The sequence below is a fragment of the Lampetra fluviatilis genome, chromosome 27 (genome assembly GCF_964198595.1).
Source record: "Lampetra fluviatilis chromosome 27, kcLamFluv1.1, whole genome shotgun sequence".
NCBI lineage: Eukaryota > Metazoa > Chordata > Hyperoartia > Petromyzontiformes > Petromyzontidae > Lampetra > Lampetra fluviatilis.
The window spans coordinates 385,128-407,485 of NC_136301.1; the positions used below are offsets into that span (position 1 = coordinate 385,128).

The following is a 22,358-nucleotide window of genomic DNA, read 5'->3' on the forward strand; positions in this document are numbered from 1 at the left end:
CCTTCTGCTTGCGTATATTCGACAAGGCTCGATCGCTATCAGCCCAACCAATGAAAACGATCGCACCCGATGTGGTGGCGAGCATCTTGGGGCTCTGAAGCCGCGATAGGACGAGCCGCCAATGCCACGGGGGAGACTCATACCAGGTGTGTGTGAGGTTATCAGAGATGTGGATATTGTATTGTCAACATCTTCACCATTCATGGCTTCACCAAGCTGTACCTCAACCAGCTCAGGCTTCCCGTCAATCACGTGACTTCTGTGCCGCTATTCCCACTCTGAATCCGTCCCCCCTCTCCCCGCCACCCCCTGCGAAAATAGACGCTGCTCCGTGCACCATCTTCCACCCTCTGCTCATCTCTCCTCACCCCTTTCCTCCCGTTTCTCAGTTCATTTTCCATCCTTTTCCTCTTATTCCCCATTCTTTCTCTTCTCCTCTCTTCCCTTTCCCATCTCTTTCTCTTTTCCCATTCATTTCATCGTCGACTCTGCTCTCCTTCCCGTGGCGGTGTAGCCACGGGTACTATGCTGCTAGCCTCGCACGCTGCTGCGATGACGCATTGATCCATCGCGCTATCCGATGTTGTCGCTCCACCTTCTGGCTGCCACTCCGTCCGCACCCACTCCGTCGTTATCTGTGACCGTCTGTCGTGAGCCCATTTCGAGCGACACGTCCTGCCCTAGCGCCGCTCAGCGTTTCTCAACAGTTCAAGAGGCGCCATTAATAACGTGCGCGTTCTCTTTCCTTCGATATGAAAATCACGTGACGACATCTCGACGCGACCAAGTGGCCACCCAGCCCCCGTGTGTGCCCTGCAGGCCTCAATTTGTTGCTGTTCACTAACAGCACTTGCCCCAACAGGCTGTTAAGGCTACACGGGGGATCTTTGTCTTTGTATTTTTTATGAATTTAGCGAATATCGCTGTCTAATTTTAAAAAAGAAGAAGAATGATACTTCTACGGACACCCGGACGCAACAGCAAAAACAATGCCGGCGATGGAGCTCGTTTGGACGTCACCTTTTGGAAGAATCGTTGTCAAAAGAAAAAACATAAAGAGAACATTTGGAGCGCCCCCATATGCGAACTGTGATGGACGTCCGTCACAGTTTGGTGCTGCGGAGGGCGATGTCCGCTGGGGGGATGCCGTCTTTTTCCGCAAATCCATTCGCATCTTCCTTCTCCGTGCCCTCCTCCTCGTCCTGTAGATCCACACACGGCCACACGCGTGCAACGCGACATCACCAAACATCCCAGGGTCTATGACAAAATAAGAATAGGTTTTACACTTTCTGCCAATAACACAGGGAGTGTTCAGATGTTCAAACACCAAATGTAGATCGAGGCAAGGAATCAAGTTCGCGTTAACCACACGTACTTGTGGTGAACATGCAAACAAACGTGCTCTGGCAATTAATATATGTTGTCTTTGAAATAGATTGGCCGACACCAGTTCCCAGGATCTTCCTTCCCCTCCCCTTATAGACCGCGGGGGAAAGTGGCGCTAATAAGAAGATACATTAATGCCCAGCCGTTTTGTCAACCCACTGCAGGATGAAATCCTCTCACACGCCGTATCGCTCACGGGAGAAGTCGAGGGCAGCAGTGGGTTGTGTTGTACTGCCCTCTGCTGCCCACGACACCTGCTACTACACACGCTCGTCACGCGTGGTGGTCGCCCTTCCAAACACGTGGCCATGCTCAACTCAGCTTAGCCTCCGTGAGGTCTGTCAAAATCGCACTTTTACAGTTCACTCTTCACAACAACTACAACCACCGACGCGTCGCTGCAGGAAGAAGGGCACCGCATGGCGCGCTTTCAGAGGCGCATGTGCGGCCGTCTGGAACGCTCTTCCCTCCGATATGAGGAAGACACTGGGAACTATGCACTTTGAAATCTTCCAGATTGAAAACTCATTTCTTGAGAACGGCTTTTCTGTGTTTCGTTTGTTGCCCCCCCCCCCCCCCCACTTCGGATTGGCACGGTTGGCTCCACACACGGTGCGAAGGAGGATCAACGCACACACACACACACGTGTACTCAACGCACACACACACACACGCGTGTAGACCGCGCGGAGATGTAGGAGAGGGGCGATGTTCACCGTGTAGGTGAGGCTGTGGACACGCAGCAGGCGCAGCAGGGTTTGGACGAGCGGGTGGATGAGACGCGAGTTGACGGGGCGCACCCGCCCACGACCTGCAATGCGCGTACACACACACACAAAGACAAAGATCCCCCGTATAAACTTAAACAGACGTCTTTGAGGGGCAAGTGCTGTTCGCTATTCGCACCTGTGAATGCTGGCACGACGCGTGAGTGGGTGGGGGATGACCAACACCACGACCGGCCGCCTTTGTCTCCCCAGTGGTGATGTTTTTACACACCGCACCAGAAGCTCAGTTGAGGCTGAGTCGATCTAGATTGAGGCCCAGGACCGGTTCAGACAATCGTCTCTGGTGTTAGTGGCCTTGAGTGGGGAATCGAACTCGGGTCCATCGGGTTTGTAATGTAGCGTGTTATTCGCTGCACTACCGCTCCCAATACTCCACATACGTACACACACACGCGTACACAAGAAAGTACACACACACACACGCGTGCGTGCACACGGGACTCGTACTTGAGATGATGCTGACGATGAATCCGGCGACGACCACTCCAATGCAGCCCACGGCGCTGTAGTAGAGGTAGGAGATGGAGTACCACTCATCGGCGATGGTCGGCCTGGGGAACAAGACAAATACAAAGATCTCCCCGATAGCCTGAACAGACTTGTTGGGGCAAGTGCTGTTCGCGAGCACCTATGAAGGCTGGCACGGTACATGAGGGAGTTTGTGACGAAACGCTAGGCCCGGCCGCCTTTGTCTCCCGAGTGGCGATGTTTACACATCACACCGGCTACTCATTTTAGGCTGAGTCGACCTAGGGGAGGCCCAGGACTGGTTCAGATAATTTTGTCACTGGTGTTGGCCGTGAGCAGGAATCGAACTAAGGTAGCCACTTTCATAGTAGAGCACGCTAGCCGCGACATTACCGCTCCCCACACACAAGGACAAAGATCCCCCCCCCCCGTACAGCCTTAACAGTGCTGTTAGCGAGCACCTATGAAGGCCGGCACGGCACACGAGGGGGTGGGTGGCCAGCACAACGCCCGACCGCCTTTGTCTCCCCAGTGGCGATGTTTACACATCACACCGGGTACTCATTTTAGTTTGAGTCTACCTAGGTGAAGCCCAGGACCAGCTCAGATAATCGTCACTGGTATTGGCCATGAGCGGAAATCGAACTTGGGTCACCTGTTTTGTAGCGCAGCGCGCTAACCGCTACGCCACCGCTCCCTTTCACACACACACCCACGTGTGTGTCGACCTCGGGGAAGCCCAGCGCGAGGCTGACTCATGACGTCTAGTGGAGGATCGTTGAACTGAACAATTTAGTTCCGCGGTTCAATTTGCAAGTGTGAGTTCGCGTTTTAAGTCAATGTAAAAAACAAATAATCTGGTTCGTAAGTGCGAGTGTTTATAAATCGGGTGTTATATTTGTATCGCACCTTAGTCCAAGGCACTTTACAATCATTATTAAATTGCATATCAAAGTCCACAGATTGCCATTGATTCTTGAAGTGACTGAAAGGTTAAGAATGTTGGCTAAATGAGCCACTGAGGACACTTGGTCAATCCACCGCTATGGGATAGAGCGCCCTGAGAGAGGCTCAGTCGCACGCGAGGTGAGACTGGTCAAGCGAGGGCGACCGTGGGCGAGCAAGGGCGAGCAAGGGCGAGCGTGCGGTGATCCATCACTCACCGCATTTCTGCAACGTCGGCCACCGTCGGGGAGAATCCCGTCGGGGAGAATCCCGTCGGGGTGACTATGGTTGTGGTGTAGTTGCTCATCACGTTGCATCCCGCCGTGGTCAGGGGTAGAGGTCGCGTCTTGATGGGCAGGGCCGGGTAGAGCTGGGCACCGATGCCCACCCAGAGGGACAGAAACAGCCCCACGAAGAGCCCAGCCAGCGCACCCTGCCAGGAGCGAAGAGGCACGTCACGGGTGCGGCGGTCTGCAGCTGGTGATGGGGCCGTGGAGCTGGGCGGGTGTCGTGAGTGTCCTGCCCAGGGAGCTCGCTGTCCGAGCACGGAGCTGGGTGCTCGTGCACACTGACTCCCCACATGACTTGTTCTCCTCCTTCCCCAATTCATAGTTGCTGGCACAAGCACAGTGTGTGTTCCCACTACCCAGTAGTGTAGCGTAGAGTTCCTGGGTCCTGGCCCAGGAAATAGCATCGGGGGGGTGGGGGTGGGTGGGGAGGTGGGGGTGGGTGTAATGCCCTGTCCAAATTTCCCATGCGTTTTTGGAGACCCCCACGTGCTAAACAATTATCGGGCGCGTGCACAGTGGAACGAGTTAATTTGCATATGAATGGGGAGCGTGGTGGGGGGGGGGGGGTCGCGAGCACCGAAGTTGGAGAAACCCTGCCTGGTGATCCTACTGATGCATTGCAACGGATGTGAAATTCAATGTTTTGTCATTGGTGCACGTGGTACGCGATGTTACGGTGCAGTTTGGTGTGGTGCAGTGCAGTGCGGTGTGGTGCCGTGCAGTATGCTGTGGTGTGGTCCGGTGTAGTGTGGTGCATTGTGGTGCGGTGCAGTGTGGTGCAGTGTGTGCACTCACCAACTCGTTGGCCCACGGGAAATAAATTCCGAGAATGAAGAGTCCGAGCAAGGGCCCTCCCATCATGCCCAGGATGCTTAGCGCGGCCTGTACACACAAACACAGTCAAATATACACGCAGAGGCGAACGCTGCTGTCGCGAAGGTGATTGGTCACAATCCAGTCACCGACGACCCCGAGGAAGAGTCGCGGAGCACGAGGGAGAGAATGCGCGTGGCAGCGACGTGCTCCGGGTGCGACGCATTCACCTGCAGCACGTTCCCCAACAGCGACGCCACCAAGGACATCACGATGCAGACGCCTCCGAAGAACACACCTGGCACACGCACGGAGCACGCAGAGTCACGCTGCTCGGTCGGTAACTTCTCATCGTTGTCGTTCCCTTCATTGCACCTTGTCATCGTAAACTAAATGAAAGTGTTACTCTCCGTGTCGTCGCCTGGCCTTTCCGGCCTCGGTCGAATTAAGGCCATCTACGATGTGGTGCGCCAGGGGTCGCACTCAGGCCCATCAGGGGACACCAGTGGCCTTGCAATGAAGAACACTGAGTTAGAGGCGGCTGTGGGGTACATTGTGGGCAGCAGAGGGCAGTGCATCAAGCTCTATCATTGTGTACACATCCCAAAGAATACAACTACAGGAGATCGCCAACTCATAAAGAGTCCTAACGTTGCATGAACGTCACGGAGAGAACCGAGCCCTGATACTGCCATGTGCTCGTTCGCCCCCAAACACTGCATGGGTGATGGCCGCTCTTGTCAGCAAATCTCAACATCGAAATCCATCGTTGAAAAGTCGTAATTTTTTTACGAATCTGTAACCAATTGATGGGTTTCCTGAACCTGAAAATTAAAAAAATATAAATATCTGTGCGGAGATGAATCGAGGGTTACCTGTTAATTTATAAACAAATAACGCAGAATGTCCACCTACTCGCGAACAAGAACGTATGTGTACAGCAGGAGAGCGGTGGTGCAGCGGTTAGCGTCCAGAATTATGAACCTGGCGAGCAGAGTTCGATTCCCGCTCACGGCTAGCACCAGTGACGATTACCTGAATCTGTCCTGGGCCTCATCTAGGTCCACTCAGCCTCAAAAATGGGTACCTGGTGCGATGTGTAAAACAGCATCACTAGGGAGACGAAGGCAGCCAGGCACGGGGCTGGTGGACCACCGCCTTCATAGGTGCTACTCGCTAACAGCACTTTCCCCAAAAGTCTGTTCAGGCTATACGGGGGATCTTTGTCTTTTTGCACAGTAGGGCGCGCAAGTGGTGCATTAGCCAGCCATCTCAGCCTGTCAACTCATGAAACCTGGGTCTGTCCCGTAACCCCTGCCAGCAGTGAGCTGTCGACACTTCACGTGATCGTTTCAAAGTGCACCTGGCACGGGCGCAGTGTTGACATCCCCGCCACTTAGTGACAAATGGTGGCAGTATTTTTTATGTTGTGTGTGCACGTGTTGTTGTTGTGTTGTTGTGTGTGCACGTGTTGTTGTTGTGTGTGCACGTGTTGTTGTTGTGTTGTTGTGTGTGCACGTGTTGTTGTTGTGTTGTCATGTGTGCACGTGTTGTTGTTGTGTTCTTGTTGTTGTGTGTGCACGTGTTGTTGTTGTGTTGTTGTGTGTGCACGTGTTGTTGTTGTTGTGTTGTTGTGTGTGCACGTGTTGTTGTTGTGTGCACGTGTTGTCGTTGTGTGTGCACGTGTTGTTGTTGTGTTGTTGTGTGTGCACGTGTTGTCGTTGTGTGTGCACGTGTGCTTGCTGTGCGTACTCAGGCCCTTGGAGGTCCACGAGAGCTTCCTCTCGGAGGCTCCGCGCAGGAAGGGCAGCCGAGGCCTCAGAATGTCCTCCAGCGTCACGGTGGCCAGGGCGTTGATGCTGGACGACACCGTGCTGGGGTGGGGGCAGGGGGAGGGGAGGGGGGGCGGGAGGGAGGGAGGGGGGAGGGGGGAGTTTGCGCACAGCAGCGGATTGAAACAAACCCCTGCTCACACACGCGTGTGTGATACGCGTGTGTGATACGCGTGTGTGATACGCGTGTGTGATACGCGTGTGTGATACGCGTGTGTGATACGCGTGTGTGATACGCGTGTGTGATACGCGTGTGTGATACGCGTGTGTGATACGCGTGTGTGATACGCGTGTGCGATACGTGCACGTGTACAGATGGAGTGTCGCGTGCCGTGCGCCTGTCTCCCACCTGAGCGTCCCGCTGTAAGCAGCAGCCACGAAGAGACCGGGCAGCCCGGGGTATCCCCGGAACAAGTTGACCACCAGGTAGGGCAGCACCTGAGGGAGGGGGGGGGGGTTACAAACACACACGCGCGTGCAAAGACAAAGATCCCCCGTGTAGCCTTAACAGACGGTTCGGGCAAGTGTTGTTAGCGAGCACCTATGAAGGCCGTCACGGCACACGATGGGGTCGGTGGCTAGCACCACGTCCGGCCGCCTTTGTCTCCCCTGTGGCGATGTTTACACATCGCTCCAGGTACTCATTTGAAGCTGAATTCGCCACTGCTATTGGTCATTCGTGGAAATCAAACCCGAATCGCCGGGTTTGTAACACCGTGCGTGAACCATTGCACCACCGCTCCCCAAACGCACATTCATGAATATAAAAAGTTGGCGGTCTCAACTCGTAACGCGCCGCTGCAGAGCAGTGTTCACTCGCTCTCGAAGAGAGAGAGTGAACGACTCAGTGAGAACGACTCAGTGAGATAAAGAACGACTCAGTGAGGACGACTCAGTGAGATAAAGAACGACTCAGAGGCGCCAGGAGGAGGAAGCACAGACCAGCAAGAAGGCAGCAGTCGCAGTAGCCAAATGGTGACCCGGCACAAACAATGTATCAAGCTCTGCGGTCCTCTACATATTAAGGTACTCTCAGCCAATGCACGACGGTTTACACGTGGGAGAAAAAACATCTACAAATTTTGGAGCTAAGGTTTTGGTCAGGATGTATTGTCATGCTGGGGGTAGAGTTCTTGCTACTCCTGGTGGTGAGCAACTCAGGAAAAGCGGTTGTGAAAAAAAGTTACGAGCTGAGCACAGCATCGTCGTTGCTGAATCCTCTACCCAGTGTCGTACCTGATCGGGGGCGCTGATCTCTCCATTAGTGAAGGGGTCGCAGTCCTTGTAGAAGGCGTGGATGAGGAGGCCGCACAGAACCACGCACCACAGGATCAACACCAGCCCCACCAGGTTTAAATAGAGAGCCCTGCAAACAAACAAAGATCCCCCCATGTAGCCTCAACAGACTTTCCAGGCAAGTGCTGTTCGCGAGCACCTATGAAGGCCGGCACGGTAACCGAGTGGGTGGTTGGGTCGGTGGCCGGCACCACGCACGGTCGCCTTTGTCTCCACGTGGCGATGTTTGCCCACCGCACAAGGGACCCCATTTGAGGGCCATGACCAGTTCAGACATCACTCGCGACTGATGTTATCTGTGAGCAATAATCAAACCCAGGTTGTCTGGTTTGTAGTCCAGCACGCAAACCACTGCAGCGCCGCTCCATACAGCGCCACACACACGCGTATTAGTGAAGGTATATCAAGGACAAGCATGCACGCATCTGCAATCCATATCTACACATCTCAAGTTTCCCGTCAACCACGTGACTTCTGTGTGGCCACCCCCACTCTGAATCCCCTTCTCCCCGCCCCCTGGGGGAACAGACGCTGCTCCGTGAAGCAGCAGCAGCGTCGGGATCCTTCTACATCAGCAGTGACTGGTCGCTGTTGATTGTTGTTGTAACTTTTCGACCCGCCCCTACGGGACATATGTGAAAAAGAGCTTCATAAATAAACATTCTGATTTTGATTCGTCCCAATCCTCGTCTTTCCTGACCCTATTGGTCCCGTTTCTCCATTCCTTTCCCATGCCTTTGCTGTTATTTCATGACTCCCCCCCCCCCCTGCTCCCCATTCACACACTGCCCGCCACAAACACAATGTGGCACCCACCCCGTGAACACCTCCCCCTCCCTACGGATGGGGGCGCTGTCTCTCGCTGCGAGCCCTGGCGGCAGCCTCACTCACAGCTTGGCCTGCACCATGGAGCGGCAGGCGATGTAGCGCTGCACCTGCGACTGGTTGACGCCGTACACGGCGAGCCACGTGAACCACCCGCCCGCCAGGATCGTCCAGAACGTGTGGCGGCGCAGCGGGTCCGGGTCGAAACTGGAGGGGTGGCCCGGGGGGGGGGGCGGGTGGGGGACAGAGGGGGGGGGGGTCAATGGACAGGGGATGGGAACCAGAGCGAGTGAAGTGAGATCAGTGAAGATTTGAAGCTGCAATCTACGGGCCATGTATTTGTGTGTGTGTGCATGTGCCTCCCGTAAATCACGTGCCATCTGTGTGGCCACCCCCACTCGGAATCCCTCTCCCCATCCTCACATCTCGAGGTGGGGAGATGTTATCTCCCTCGCCTGGTATGCAGGAGCTCGTGTGTTCGATGCCAGACCCTGACGATGTCTCGTGGATATTTGGAGTTCGCGTGTTCTCTTTCTCCTCGTGTTGGTGGCGTGGATTGTTCTCTGAGTTACTCCGGTTTTGCCTTCCACGTTTAGAAACAATGCACGCTTCGATTATTTGACTGCGACTATAAATCCCCACGTGTGATGTTGATCATAAAAGCCACTTCGATGAGAAATTCGTTATCTGTGGCCGAGTCGCCTCTGGTAAAATAAAATAGCTTAATTTATTTTGGATAACACCACTCAGCAGAGGTACGCTCTCGCCAAAGAGGATGGGTACACAAATAACCTGCATCCGAGGTAGGGATTCAACCCGTGAGCTGTTCCACGAAGCAGAGAACCAGCAATGAGTATCTAAACCTGTCCTGGGCCTCCCCTAGGTCCACTCACCCTGAATTAAGTACCTGGAGCAGTGGTGGGCAAACTTCGCCACTCGGGATACAAAAGCGGCCGGGCACGGTGCTGGCCACCCGCTCCCTCGCGTGCCATGCTGGCCTTAATAATAATAATAGGTGCTCTTGTCCAAACAGTGTGTAAAAGGCTATACGGGGGAACTTTGTCTGTGTGTGTGTGCACGCGCGCCGGCGCTCACTCCCAGAAGTTGAGTCGGCTCCCGTTGGCCGCCTGCTCCCACACGACGTTGATCCCTCCGGCCAGGTTTGTGCCCTGCACGATGACGGCTATGAAGCCGGCGACCATCACGCCGCACTGGAACACGTCCGTCCACACCACCGCCTTGAGACCGCCCTGCGGAGCGACGCGCACACAGCACAGCAGACGGGGCCCGGGGCTCGTCCTCCTCCTCCTTGCTTCCTCTCGCGCGGTGCTCTTCATTGCGGGCCCACTGGTGGCCTGGAGTGGCCTTCAGTGCGGCCCCCGACACAGGATTGCAAGATTTTGTCTTCCAGGCGGTGTGGCGGCCCTCACTCTGACGCCTTATTGGCGAAAGTGGCCTCCCTCTTAACATAAGTGACGACCACTGCTCTAGCGCATGGCACATTTGTGTTTATTATATACGTCCAGGTTTCAGTGTTTGCGAGCCATGTACACTAAACTAAGTGAGCCATAGCGCTCTTTGTCACGGATGACCAGTACAAGCGTGCGTGCGTGCGTGGTCTCGCCAAGGGTGTGGGGAGCGCACTGAGCTACAATTCTCGCTTACGCTTAATATCAGTGGCGGAATATCTGAATCAGTCATGGGCCTCCCCTATGTCGGCTCAGCCTCAAAGTGAGAGTACAGTACCTGATGCAGGCGGCCGGCCGGGCGTGGTATTGGCCACCCACTTCCCTTGTGTGCCGCGCCGGCCTTCATAGCCGCTACTCGCTAACCGCACTTGCCCCCGCAGTCTGTTGGAGGCTATCGGGGGGGTCTTTGTATTTGTCGTCGTCTCACCAGGGTGCAGTAGAGAGTGCACACGGCTCCCGTCGCCACCACCGCCCCCCAGAGGTTGAAGCCGGTCACTGCGCGCGGCGACAAGAGGCGCGCGTCAGCGCGCTCGTCCGCACGACTCAACGCGTCCGCAAATACCGACACGATGCATTTGGCCTTCATAGAACAAAGCACTCCCCACTATATATTAGCCCACGCTTCTGGCAATTGCCCTTCTTCATAGCACGTACATAGCGAGGAGAGAGGCAGAGTGGCGAGTAAGGGCCAGTTTACATCATGGAGTGACAATTAGAATTGTAAAAAAAATCTGGTGACCATTTCTTTTTTCTTTCAAATAGGCCAATAAACAATGACACCAATAGTGGCGTATAGTGAGTAACAGGCCCGTAAAAAGGTGCCCGCGCCTGTGTGTGTGCAAACGCCCAGGTGTACATGTGGGTCCAGGAGTCCAGACCAGATATGGCACGCTTCAGTACCACGCGAGGTGGTGTAACGTGGGAGGCTCCAATTGCCCGATGTCGACAATAATCGCGAATTACGTAAACGAAACGAATTTAAATGAGTGGAGTTATGAAGTAATGAACTCGTTTTGGCCGTACAAGTTACACTGATACGACTCAATCTTGGTTGCGTTAAGTGGCACCGATTTCTGCTCTGGCCCATGGACTAATGCACACGTACGTCACATTGTCAGTCCACTGCGGGATTAGGGGGGTTTTTAACCATACTTCACCATGCTGGTCAGTTCGAGTCAACACGGGCGGGGCGCATAGACGTACCATAGTACAATACAACAAGGGATGTTGCTGCACCAAGTGTATTGCCCTTGTCCCGCACCTCCGATTAGCACGGCTGGCTTCGAAAGAAGTTCATCGTACGAAGTTCAAGTTCAACATACATACTTGCCCTCTGGTGACAACGTAGGGTCACTCCACCCCCTCCAGCCACTAGAGGGCGTTATATTAATCACAATGCTAATATAAAATGTATTATCGAGTTATTGCCATCGAATAGTAATATGGTAATGCCCCAGGTGAGACTTATCCCGGTCGCTTTGGTTGCCACCTGGTGTACCCCAAACAACACTTCAGACTGGAATGTGCTGCGTTACCTTGGTTTAACGCGAGAGCCGGTGCGTAAATCACAATGCCCGTGTAGAGGATCTGCGGTCACACACAGACACACAACACGTGCTGAGTCACGTGCCACGTGAGAGCACATTCAAGCAGGTGGAATTCAACGACGGACATTTGATTTTAGCTGGAAGGACCCGAGGTGCCCACACCAAGATTTTTGTCAGCGTTTCCAGAAATTTTCAGAACAAAATAACAACAACAAAGTTGATTCTTGACTAAAATTGCTACGAAAAAACGTGCCAATGCAATTAGTTGGCATTGGCAGTCCTGTGACGACACTGCAGGCCTGTGGCGCCGCTTGACTTCAGCATATGGTGACCGCGCGTGCTAGGCACGGGCCGTGGGGTGCACCTCGGGATGAAGTGAGGTCCCCTATACGGTTCCCCTCCTCTTCGGCGCCCGGAGGGGGGGGGGGGGTCGAGTGCGGTGCAACATCACCGCCTGCACACTGACTCGATAGCCACACCGCTGTCCAAACATCAACACGACGTCAATCATGTTGATGGCGCTTGCCACCACAATCTTTACACTCGGGGTGAACTCACGCAAATGCATCGGCAATGTTTACCAGCACTGACCAATGCACTCCGAGCACATTGCCGAGTTGGATGTGTCCATACCCATTGTGTCGTTATCTTATTTGCAGGGGAGTGCGATGGTTATCTGTTATTCTGGAAGGGCCTTCTGCAGGGTACGAGGGTCACTCTCGACTCGTGTGCGGCGTTTTTGTTTGTAGAAGGAGAAAAAGCGCACAGTCATGCCGTTTTAATTGTAGAGCCTTCTGTAAATCTACTGCTGGACGAAGGCCTACACATACCCTGGCGGCGGTCGTGGGGGTGTTTGTTGACCATACTTCACCACACTGGTCAGTGCGGGGTTTTGTGAAGGACCTAGGGTGCAAAACCGGTTCGGATAAATATCGCCACTGCTTGTTTTACCACGTGGGGCTCATAGCGTCGTGCGCTTACCATTGCGCCACCCTCCCATGACCCCCCCCCCCCATGTTTACAGTTCTCTTAATCAGTTAGCTCTTAAATCCAGACCTGTCGCGCACACTTTGAATTAACGCATCCAGCTTTAACCTTGACCCCTACATCAACGAAGTTGAACTTCACTCAGTGATAACCAGGGGTTATCATGACAGCAGGGGGAAGGTTATAATTCCGCATTGTCAAAAATAACTCAACGTCTTCAAATGCAAATGTTTCCACACCAATAGAGTAACTGCCCACAGTCCAATGCGGAATTTCTTCTCTCGCTATCTGGTGCCCTGTGCGTGTGTTACACGAGTTGTTTGACAACTGCTGGCGGTAAACCATGTGTTATTGCTGTTGTTACTTCTTGTTAAGTTAGGACATTCCCCTCCACTCTGCAATGATAGCCACTGCAGACAGTCTTGGGCTGTAGTCCTGGTAACAGAAGAGCTACTTAGCTGAACGGGGCCTTCTTACCAGCTGAGTCCGACTCTTGAGTCCATCGATCTCTACGTAACTCTGTGGATGTCCATGTCACTTTTTGGATATCTGTATCACTGTGAATCTCTGTGTCACTCTGTGGATCTCTGTGTCACTCTGCGAATCGCTGTGAAACATGATGGATCTCTGTGTAACGCTACCTGATCACGATGCAACTTTGTGAGTCTCTATGTAACTCTATGCATCTCTATATGACTCTGATGTCCTGTCCACTGAGCTGTGCTCATCGTTCTTGCAACAGAGCTGCTTGACTCAACTGTGGAATTTGCTACGAATCTATCAGCTTATTTAAATTTATACTGCATTGCCCACGTTCTAAATGTATTCACGCAACGCAATGTAATGGACGCGTCGACGTTAATCCCGCAATTATTATACTAACCTCGACCAAAAACCTGATGAATTGAGGGAAAAAAACATGAAAAACAAAATTGATGAACGGTTCAAAGATTGCATCTGTAATCCTACATTTCTTTCAAAAGAAAATGTATTCGTGCGTCATACATTGGTGTTCATGGAAGTCAGTGTGAATAATTGTCCATTAAAAAAATAAAAATCCCTATGCGATTTGTTAAAATAAAATTTATGACCAAATGTGGGCCACCCTGTGTGTTTCCCTGACCTCTGTGTCCGCGTGCACGAGTTCGCACTGCGCTCCCATCGGCCAATGTCTTGAAGGCAACAGCAGCAGCAGCCGCGTTGAGTGGGAGTGGTAGCGCAGTTGCTACAGCACTATACTGTACGCTATAAAACCCGGCCACCTGAGTTCGATTCCCGGCTACGGATGTCACATTCATTGGCGAGTGTCCTCTCAATGGGCCATTGCTCCAACCTTCTCCCCCATCCCTTCCTTCACCAATCAGCAATGACCAGCGTGGTGAAGTATGGTCAATTAACTCCCTCCCCCCCAAATGCCCAACACACCATAAGGAGGGTCTTAATCCCGCAGTGGAATGACTGGCAAAGGTCCCGTAAATCACAATAGCCCCGGTTACATAACATGCGGAAGTAGCGCGTCACAATGCCCATAAATGCCTTCGCTCGTGACCCTGACGGCGTCGAGGTGCTCTGAGAGCCAGTGGCGCGAGCTTTGAAGAGTCCCTTCCAGGAGCCGTGGGCTGGTCCCAATGGGGCGTGCGAACTCAGCGACACATTACTGCACACGTGGTGGCGGTTACGGGACACGTTGTGTTGGGTACATTATATTGGATACATTACATTGGGTACATTACATTGGGTACATTACATTGGGTACAGCACAGCACTTGCCCCAAAAGTGTGTTAAGGCTTTTAAAAATGTATATATCAATAGTTACATATACTTAGACAATCGTGGGTTAATATTAATAATTTAATTTTTCATAACGTCGTTCATGCGAGCTGCATCCCACGACGCTGTGTTGGGGTGAGTGGGGATGCAGGCTGCGAGGCGAGGATGGTGGTGGGGAGGGCGTGGGGGGGGTGATTGACAGCGGGGTTGTCTCACCGTCTGCACGATGTACATCGCGGTGGCGCAGAGACGAACCGACTGACCGAACCGCATCTCCAAGTACTGCGATCGGGGACGAGAGGCAGCACAGACACAGACACGCGCGCGCCGCGTCGTCGTCGTCGTTCCCGGCAACGTCGCCGTGAGACAAAAGAGCATCTCGAAGTGTGCCCAAGCGACATCGCTCGTCTCCACTGGCGCTCCTGAGTCAACGGTAGAATGTCCACATTACCATGTCGATGACCAGGATATCCGTTGTGTACGAAAGATTGTCACTGGCGGCTCAGGATGCCATATGACTGATACGCTTGTCAATAATAATAATCGATACGTGACTTATACGTAGCCACCCTCCCCCCCCCCGACCCTAAACCCCTCCCCTCTCACCGCCGCCCACTTTGAGAACAGACGCCGTTCCGCCCTAGAGCAGCAGCGTTGAGGCCCTGACGCAGCCTACTCCTGCCTCTCCTCCTCCTCCTCCCTCCTCATCTCTCTCTCGACGCTTTGCCCCAATGCCTCAGCTCATATTCCATCACCCTCCCCATTTTTTATCTTCTTCTATCTTCCCCCTTTACCTTCTCCCCTTCATTACCCCCTTGACTCTGCTCCCCGCCAAATTCCTCGTGCAGAGCAAACTGTCAACTCACTGCTTCACTCGGAGGGGCCTCTTGCGCGGTTGTCGGTCATTGGGATTGTTCGACCATACTTCACCACGCTGGGTTACGTAAAGGACCGGGAATGAGGGCCCAGGGCCGGTTCAGATCACTCCCGCTGGTGTTATTCCTGGCTGCTCGGGGTCACAGCAGCAGCAGGGCTGTAGCCACTTGCACCACCGCTCCCCCCTCCTGGGTAACAATCTGTGACCGCACGCGATGGCGCGCACGCCCCCAGCAGTGGCACTCATTCAGACGGAGGCGACAGAGAGACGTCGAGACACGGCCACGTGCTGCTCGCGTGTGGAAGGCCCGGCGTGAAGGACGCGCCGGGCACAGGCTGTTGGTTCTGTTGCCGCGCCGCGATGACGTCGGGTGGGCGGTGGGGAGAGGCGCGGGGGCACGGGTGGATGTGAGAAACTTGCCCATTGATTGAACTACCAGCCATTGCGAGACGCGTTACGCTGCGTCTATGACGAGAGATGTCCATACGTGCGCCATACATACCTGTAAACGGTTTATTATTTTAACTATTTAATGAAGTTAGTCGTATTGGCTAGATGAGTTGGGGCGGAAAGCGGTGGCATTGTAGTTGACGCACCGCGAGTGAATGCCAGGACCGGTCTTGTGCGCACCCTTTGCCGCACGACCAGCAGCGTGGTGAAGTATGGTCATTCAACACCCCCCCCCACACACGTGGTCGACACGGCGTGGTGGAGGCCGTCATCAAGACCACAGTCAAAAGACCTCGCGGCCAGCCCCACCATCATAGACACCTGCATGGCAAAGCACTAACCAGGATTAAGACCTGCTTCGCCTTCTGAGATCGGCAGCTTTCAGGATCAGGCAATGATGACGGTGAAGAATAGCTAAGCAATGGTGATGCTGGCGATCACGACAGTGATGATGTTGATATTGTTGTTGTTGGTGATGATGATGTTGATGTTGCTGTTGGTGATGATGATGATGATGTTGATGTTGTTGTTGGTGATGATGTTGTTGTTGTTGGTGATGATGTTGTTGTTGATGATGATGTTGATGTTGTTGGTGATGATGATGTTGATGTTGTTGTTGGTGATGATGATGATGTTGTTGTTGGTGATGATGTTGTTGTTGTTGGTGATGATGTTGTTGTTGATGATGATGTTGATGCTGGCGCACCTCGTATGTGCTGGTGACCCCGAGGCGGTAGAAGACCGGCAGGAATCCCTCGGCGGTGGCGAGCACCACCAGCAGGTAGGTGAACGAGAAGCAGGAGAAGATCGCCCCGAAGCGGTAGATCTCGGCCGGCGTGCCCAGCACCGTGACCCCTGCGCGCCGCGCGAGCAACACGCGGACACCCAACGCGAGTCTAGCACCGTGGGCGCAACGGCGGCGACGAGACGTTAACTCCCTCGCCTGGTATACAGAAGGTCGTGGGTTCGATCCCGACCCTCACGCTTGTGCATTTGGAGTTTGCATGTTCTCTAGGTCCTCCGGTTTTTCCCTCCACATTTAAAAACGTGCGTTTAGAGTATTTGGCTGCTCTACATTCCCACGTGAAGAGCCCACTTCGTTGAGTAATAAATTGCGGCGAGGTCGCTTCTGAGGAAAGGCTCAGTGGCTTTACCTGGCAAAATAAAACATAAATCTTGACTTAAAGCTTTCGTGACTGCAGAAATGTATGTTCTTTAGGTCTTTCGGTAAAGTCACGTAGATAGGTACCAATTAATATAAATAATAAATATAAAATAATAAAAAACGACGACGTTTCGATCACAACACAAGCGATCGTCATCAGGAGGAAAGAGGGGGAAAGCACAGACCGTCAGAATGTTTATTCAGACTGTAGGAGAAGTCCGATGAGCTACGAAGGGCTCTTTCATAGATCTCCAGTAGGGGCATGTGACAACGATGAGAGTGTACAATAGGTAGCCAGCCGTGCTGTTCACGAGCACAGATAATGGCATGAACGGCACATGAAGCGGTGGGTGGCAAGTACCACGCCCGGACGTCTTTGTCTCACATAGGGTTAAATAATTTATTTTGACAAATGTTTAAATTGACTTCAATGAACATCGATGCATGCATGCGTTTTCATTGGAAATTAATGTAGGACTTTTCTGACGATGAGAGCTGCCTTCGTTCGCACACATAAACACACTAATTGATCTCGTTCGTCTTTCGTAAAATAAAATAATCAAATTTTAATTTACTTTTAGGCCACCCTGTATATCTATGTACTTTATTTTAAGACCACGGCGTTATTGACCAATGTGTTGAGTTTTGTGTGTTGTGTTCTTTGTGCTGGTGCATCACTGCCCAACGCAGCAGCAGATAATTTGTGTTTAAATTACGACTTTGCAAAAAGTCGTGTAAAAAAAGACGCAAAACGCACGATTATCTGCAATGTGTAAACGCCTCTTGTAAATAAACTCCCCCTAATGCAATCATTAATGTACAGTCCTTTGTTAATCCACTGCTGAATGACGGTTGGCTGCCACAGCTCTGGCTCGAACTCGCCGCGCTGATTAGTCTAGGTTCGGGTGAAGACGCGGGAGATATCTCTCGTCTCTGATGTTCGCCGTGGACGGGAATCGAACTCATTATGACCATCGCAGCACGCTGACCCACCGCGCCCTTTTTGTAAATCTCGGCCAGGGGCCGGCAGCCTCTGACTTCAGAGCCGCACGCGGTGGCTCTTGAAGGACTGCGCCGTGGTGACGCGTTCTTTGTGAAGGACCACCACCGTCTCTCGTATTCACCACCACCATCACCACCACCGTGCATTGCGGCTCTGGACATATTCAGTTAGTTTGAGTTGCCGAATTCTAAATAAACGGCTCGTGTTGTGATGTCGGTTGCCGACTCCTGTCGAAGTGCTTTGGAAAGATTTAGGAGCAGATTCATCGAGTCGGAGAACACGGATCGGGGCCGGGATGACAGGCGGGGCGGTGAGGAGTGGGGTGGAGGGGGGTGGGTGGAGGGGGGTGGGTGGGTGGAGTGGGTGGGTGGGGTGGGCGGAGGGGGGTGGGTTGAGGGGGTGGGTGCAGGGATCACAAACTCGCGTGTTCATGGCCCAACTGCTGATCTTGACCACGCCGTGTCACTCATAAAGGTGACCGTAATCACGGCGGCATCAGCCAAGATGATTCTTTATGTCATGCTATTACGACTGGCAACGCCTCTCCTATAGGTTACAATATAGGACTATGTGATATGAATATGCTCTGTAGGACCATTACCCGAAACGTCGCTGATTATATATATTTTCAGGCCACAGTCTTACTGAAAATGCATTAAGTTGCATTGATCATTTAAGGGCTACTCCTCATTACTTTCGATTTGTTTAAATATGTTGTTATTATGCTTATTCAAGAACCAAAATGAGTAGAATGATCGCGTATATTTCTAGATTTGAAGCTTTCGTGACTGCAAGGATTTATACTCTTAGTTCTTTCACCTGAAGACGGAAGCTTGTGTTGCCTCCGAAACGTCGTGATTTTTATTGTTTTATTTTTATTAATTTTAATTTCATTTTTTACCTACGTAACTTTACCGAAAGAACTAAGAGTATGATCGCGTATATCATTATGGCGAAATAATCATCATCAACATTAACATAATCGCAATAATAGCAATGGTAGTGATGATCAATATCTGCCGTGATGATGATAACAGTTTTCATGATGTAAAAAAAAATGTTGATTACAGTAACAGCAATGATGACGACAGTAACGACTGATGATGATGATGGAATTAATAATGACTGCACTATCGATACGATCAATAACTCACATAATTAAGTGACAATATCGATAATCTCAATAACAGCGATGTGGATGATGAAGATGAAAGGAACGATTGATGATGATGACAGTAACGATTGATTACGATGATGATCGCAGTACTAATTGATGATGATGAAGATGAGTGTAACGATTGATGATGATGATGATGCTCATGATGACGAATACGGCAGTAACAATCGACGACGATAGCGAAGGTGACAGTAACGATGACCGACGAGGACAGTGACGACGATGAGAATGCCGACAGCGACAGCGGGCCCATGCGGGGTGTCCGCACGGTAGCGGAGGGGTCACTCACCGGACATGAAGCTCGCCGTGAGGGACAGCGCCACGGGGGCTGCCGACATCTGGCGGCCTCCCACCAGGAAGCCGCCCGCGGTCTGCTGCGAGCGGTCGAAGACGGCGTAGTAGACGCCGATCGCGGTGGACACGAGCAGCATGGCAGCGAACACCACGTAGTCCCACACGCCGAACGCGCCGCGGGAGTGGAAGTCTCCGTCGTCCATCCTCGCCGTTGATTCCTGCTGCTGGCTCCTGCTGCTGCTGCTGCTTGCGTCTCTCTCTCTCTCTGTCTCTCGGCTTCTGGAAGCTCCCTTGAGTGTCCCTCTAGATCGCTAATGTGTGATCGGCTCTCGGTAGCGGGCGGTCCGCACGACGAGATGACACGAGATGGTTAGGACCCCCCACCCCCCTCCCAAGGTTTACGAGGGTCAGTGGGGAGGCTCGTCGGGTCTTTAGTGGCCGTGGAGGTTTTGTCGGTGACGGTGAGTTGGTTATGGTGATCTTGCCGATGAGGTATCGATTGTGATTTCGTTGGTCATGAGGTGTTGGTCGTGGTTATATTGATAACGCGGTGCTGATTGTGGTGATGTCTCGTTCTTGGTGATGGCTAGGGTAGCGGTGTGGTGAGGGTGAGGGCAGAGAGAGTTCCCCACGAATGCGTGCGAGCCACGAAGCCTGCGACAGGCAGCGCGCACAAGCGGAGTCGAGAGCGTGAGCGTCAGCGCGCGTGTCTGCCCGTTAGATCGATGATTATCTATATGTGCTCTTTCTTTTTTATTCCGGCGTCCGCGGTTATCCACTTTTAAAATGCTGCGGCTCTCGTCGTGATTATAATTATATAGCGGTGATATCGATGTTTCATACGAATATAACATTTACATCATTCTTATCGTAAGACACGCATCTGCAAGCGTGTCGATGATGATGATGATGGAGTTGACGTCGCCGATGTTTGTCGATGTCGTTGGAGCGCCTCGGTATCGATGATGTCGATGATGATGATGATGGTGACGGTGTTGACGTCGCCGATGTCGTTGTCACTTTACGCACGGGGCTCGGGACCGCGCCGAGATTCCGCCGCGCGTGACCCCGAGGAGCGCAGCGAGAGCAGCCGCACAGCGAGGAGGCGACTCGCGCTCCCGCCGCTGATCAAGAGAGAGACAGATGGAGGGAAGGCGACTGACGACTCCCTGGCATGGACGCGGAGGATCTTGCGCAGCGAACCTACGACGACTACGACTGCGGTCGTGGTCCGCGTGTTAAATACCCGCGAGGAAGGTCGCCAATGACCCGAGGCCACTTCCAGCCAGCGCCACTTGCCCCCCTCCCCCCTCCGCCCCTCCCCACCACGCCCGCTCCTCGGCCAACATTTACATGCCCATCACCTTCCCGATTTGAAGTCACCCCACCTCGTGCCACACCTGCCGACCTCGCCTCATCAGCACAGCGGTAACACCGAGCGGACTGCTCATCAGTGCCGGATGGAGCGAGTGCGAGGCCTGTAGCATGATGTTATAAAGGGGCCCTAAATAAAAAAATACATTAATATTAAAACACATACATTTTTAACTTGCATAGTAAAGTTACTGCATTTTTTCATTTGCTATACAACCAGATAATACGACAAATCGCTAACGTTAAACACCCAGTCGTTCATACAAGTTGAAGGCAGTATAGTGCTATAGTAATAGAGCAAGTGCAGAATCACTAAACCGGAATTAATAGCTTGAAATAATTTAGAGCGGAGACCTTGAACGTGCGGGCCCCGTCGCTACATGTGTAGCTACATATGTAGTAGCTGCTTGTGTAGTAGCTACATATGTAGTAGCTACATGTGTAGTAGCTACATGTGTAGTAGCTACATGTGTAGCTACACATGTAGTAGATACTTGTGTAGTAGCTGCATGTGTAGTAGCTACTTGTGTAGCTGCAACTTGTGTAGCTACTTGTGCTACTGGGATAATCCAGCACTGCTGCCAATCTGTGCATAACAAAGTCCGCATCGTGAGCGTGTGTCTGTGCGTTTGTGAATTCGTGTGTCCGTGACCGTGTCAGAATTTCGATAGACTCAGCCGCGAATGAGTACCTGGTGCGGTGTGTAAACATCGCCACTCGGGAGACAAAGGCGGCCGACCGGGAGCGGCGTTGGCAACCACCTCCATGGTGTGCCGCGCCGGCCTTCAAAGGTGCTGCTCGCTAACAGCACCTGCTCCGACAGTCTGTTGGAGGCTATACGGGAGGTCTTTGTCTTGTGTGTGTGTGTGTGCAGCCGTGGCGCAGTGGTTCGCGCGCTGCGCTACGATGCCGGCGCCCCGGGTTCATCCGCTCACGACCAATATACATTGGCGACTAATTGAACGGGGTCTGGGCCTCCCTTAGGTTGACTCATCTTCAAATAAACATCGCCACGAGGAAGACAAAGGCGGCTGGGCGTGCTGCTATCCATCCATCCCCTCGTAGGTGCTGGCTGAAAGCGCTCGCCCCGATGTGAAAGGCCAAACGGGGAGATCGGTGTCTGATCGCGCGCCTGTTTGTCCCCTTGCGGTGTTGGGTTTGTGTATTCGTATTTCTTCCAGGATGGAGCATTCGATCTCTTTCGTGTCTGTGTGTACGCGTCCGTATACAGGCGTCTTTCAGATACACTTATACCTGAGTGTTTAAATAGCGATGCTTGCTTGTAGGTTAGGCAAAGTTCGGTGAATTATATGTTTTTGCTCGGTCATAATCGTAATGAACCTGCCGGCATGTTGCACAATATATCGTATGACATTGCGCAGGGTTAAAGCCTGTGAACGACAGACGTCACCCGCGGTCAGTGCATACAGGGCACACGCAATACGATTTGAAGCGAAGCGTGATGGAATCCTTCAATTCGGGCATTCAATTTTTGCTTTATTCAGTTCCTGAAGAAGCCCACTCACAGCGCGTGGACAAACACAAAGATCTCCCATGTAGCCTTCACAGACTTTTGGGGCAAGTCCTGTTAGGGGGTG

General features: G+C 52.6%; 1 protein-coding gene across 1 annotated transcript; it reads right to left on the reverse strand.

Moving 5' to 3' along the window:
* Window positions 1–425: 425 nt before the first annotated feature.
* Window positions 426–20,172, reverse strand: LOC144942230 (sodium-coupled monocarboxylate transporter 1-like). Its single transcript, XM_078868974.1, has 16 exons — window positions 19,382–20,172; window positions 16,454–16,602; window positions 14,637–14,702; window positions 11,651–11,702; window positions 10,543–10,610; window positions 9,742–9,896; window positions 8,713–8,853; window positions 7,762–7,891; window positions 6,875–6,963; window positions 6,446–6,567; window positions 4,924–4,991; window positions 4,676–4,762; window positions 3,809–4,023; window positions 2,625–2,728; window positions 2,106–2,200; window positions 426–1,202 (listed from the first exon to the last, which is right to left on the reverse strand). The coding sequence occupies exons 1-16, from the start codon at window positions 19,587–19,589 to the stop codon at window positions 1,104–1,106; spliced, it is 1,848 nt and encodes a 615-aa protein (XP_078725100.1). The 5' UTR covers window positions 19,590–20,172; the 3' UTR covers window positions 426–1,103.
* Window positions 20,173–22,358: the final 2,186 nt, after the last annotated feature.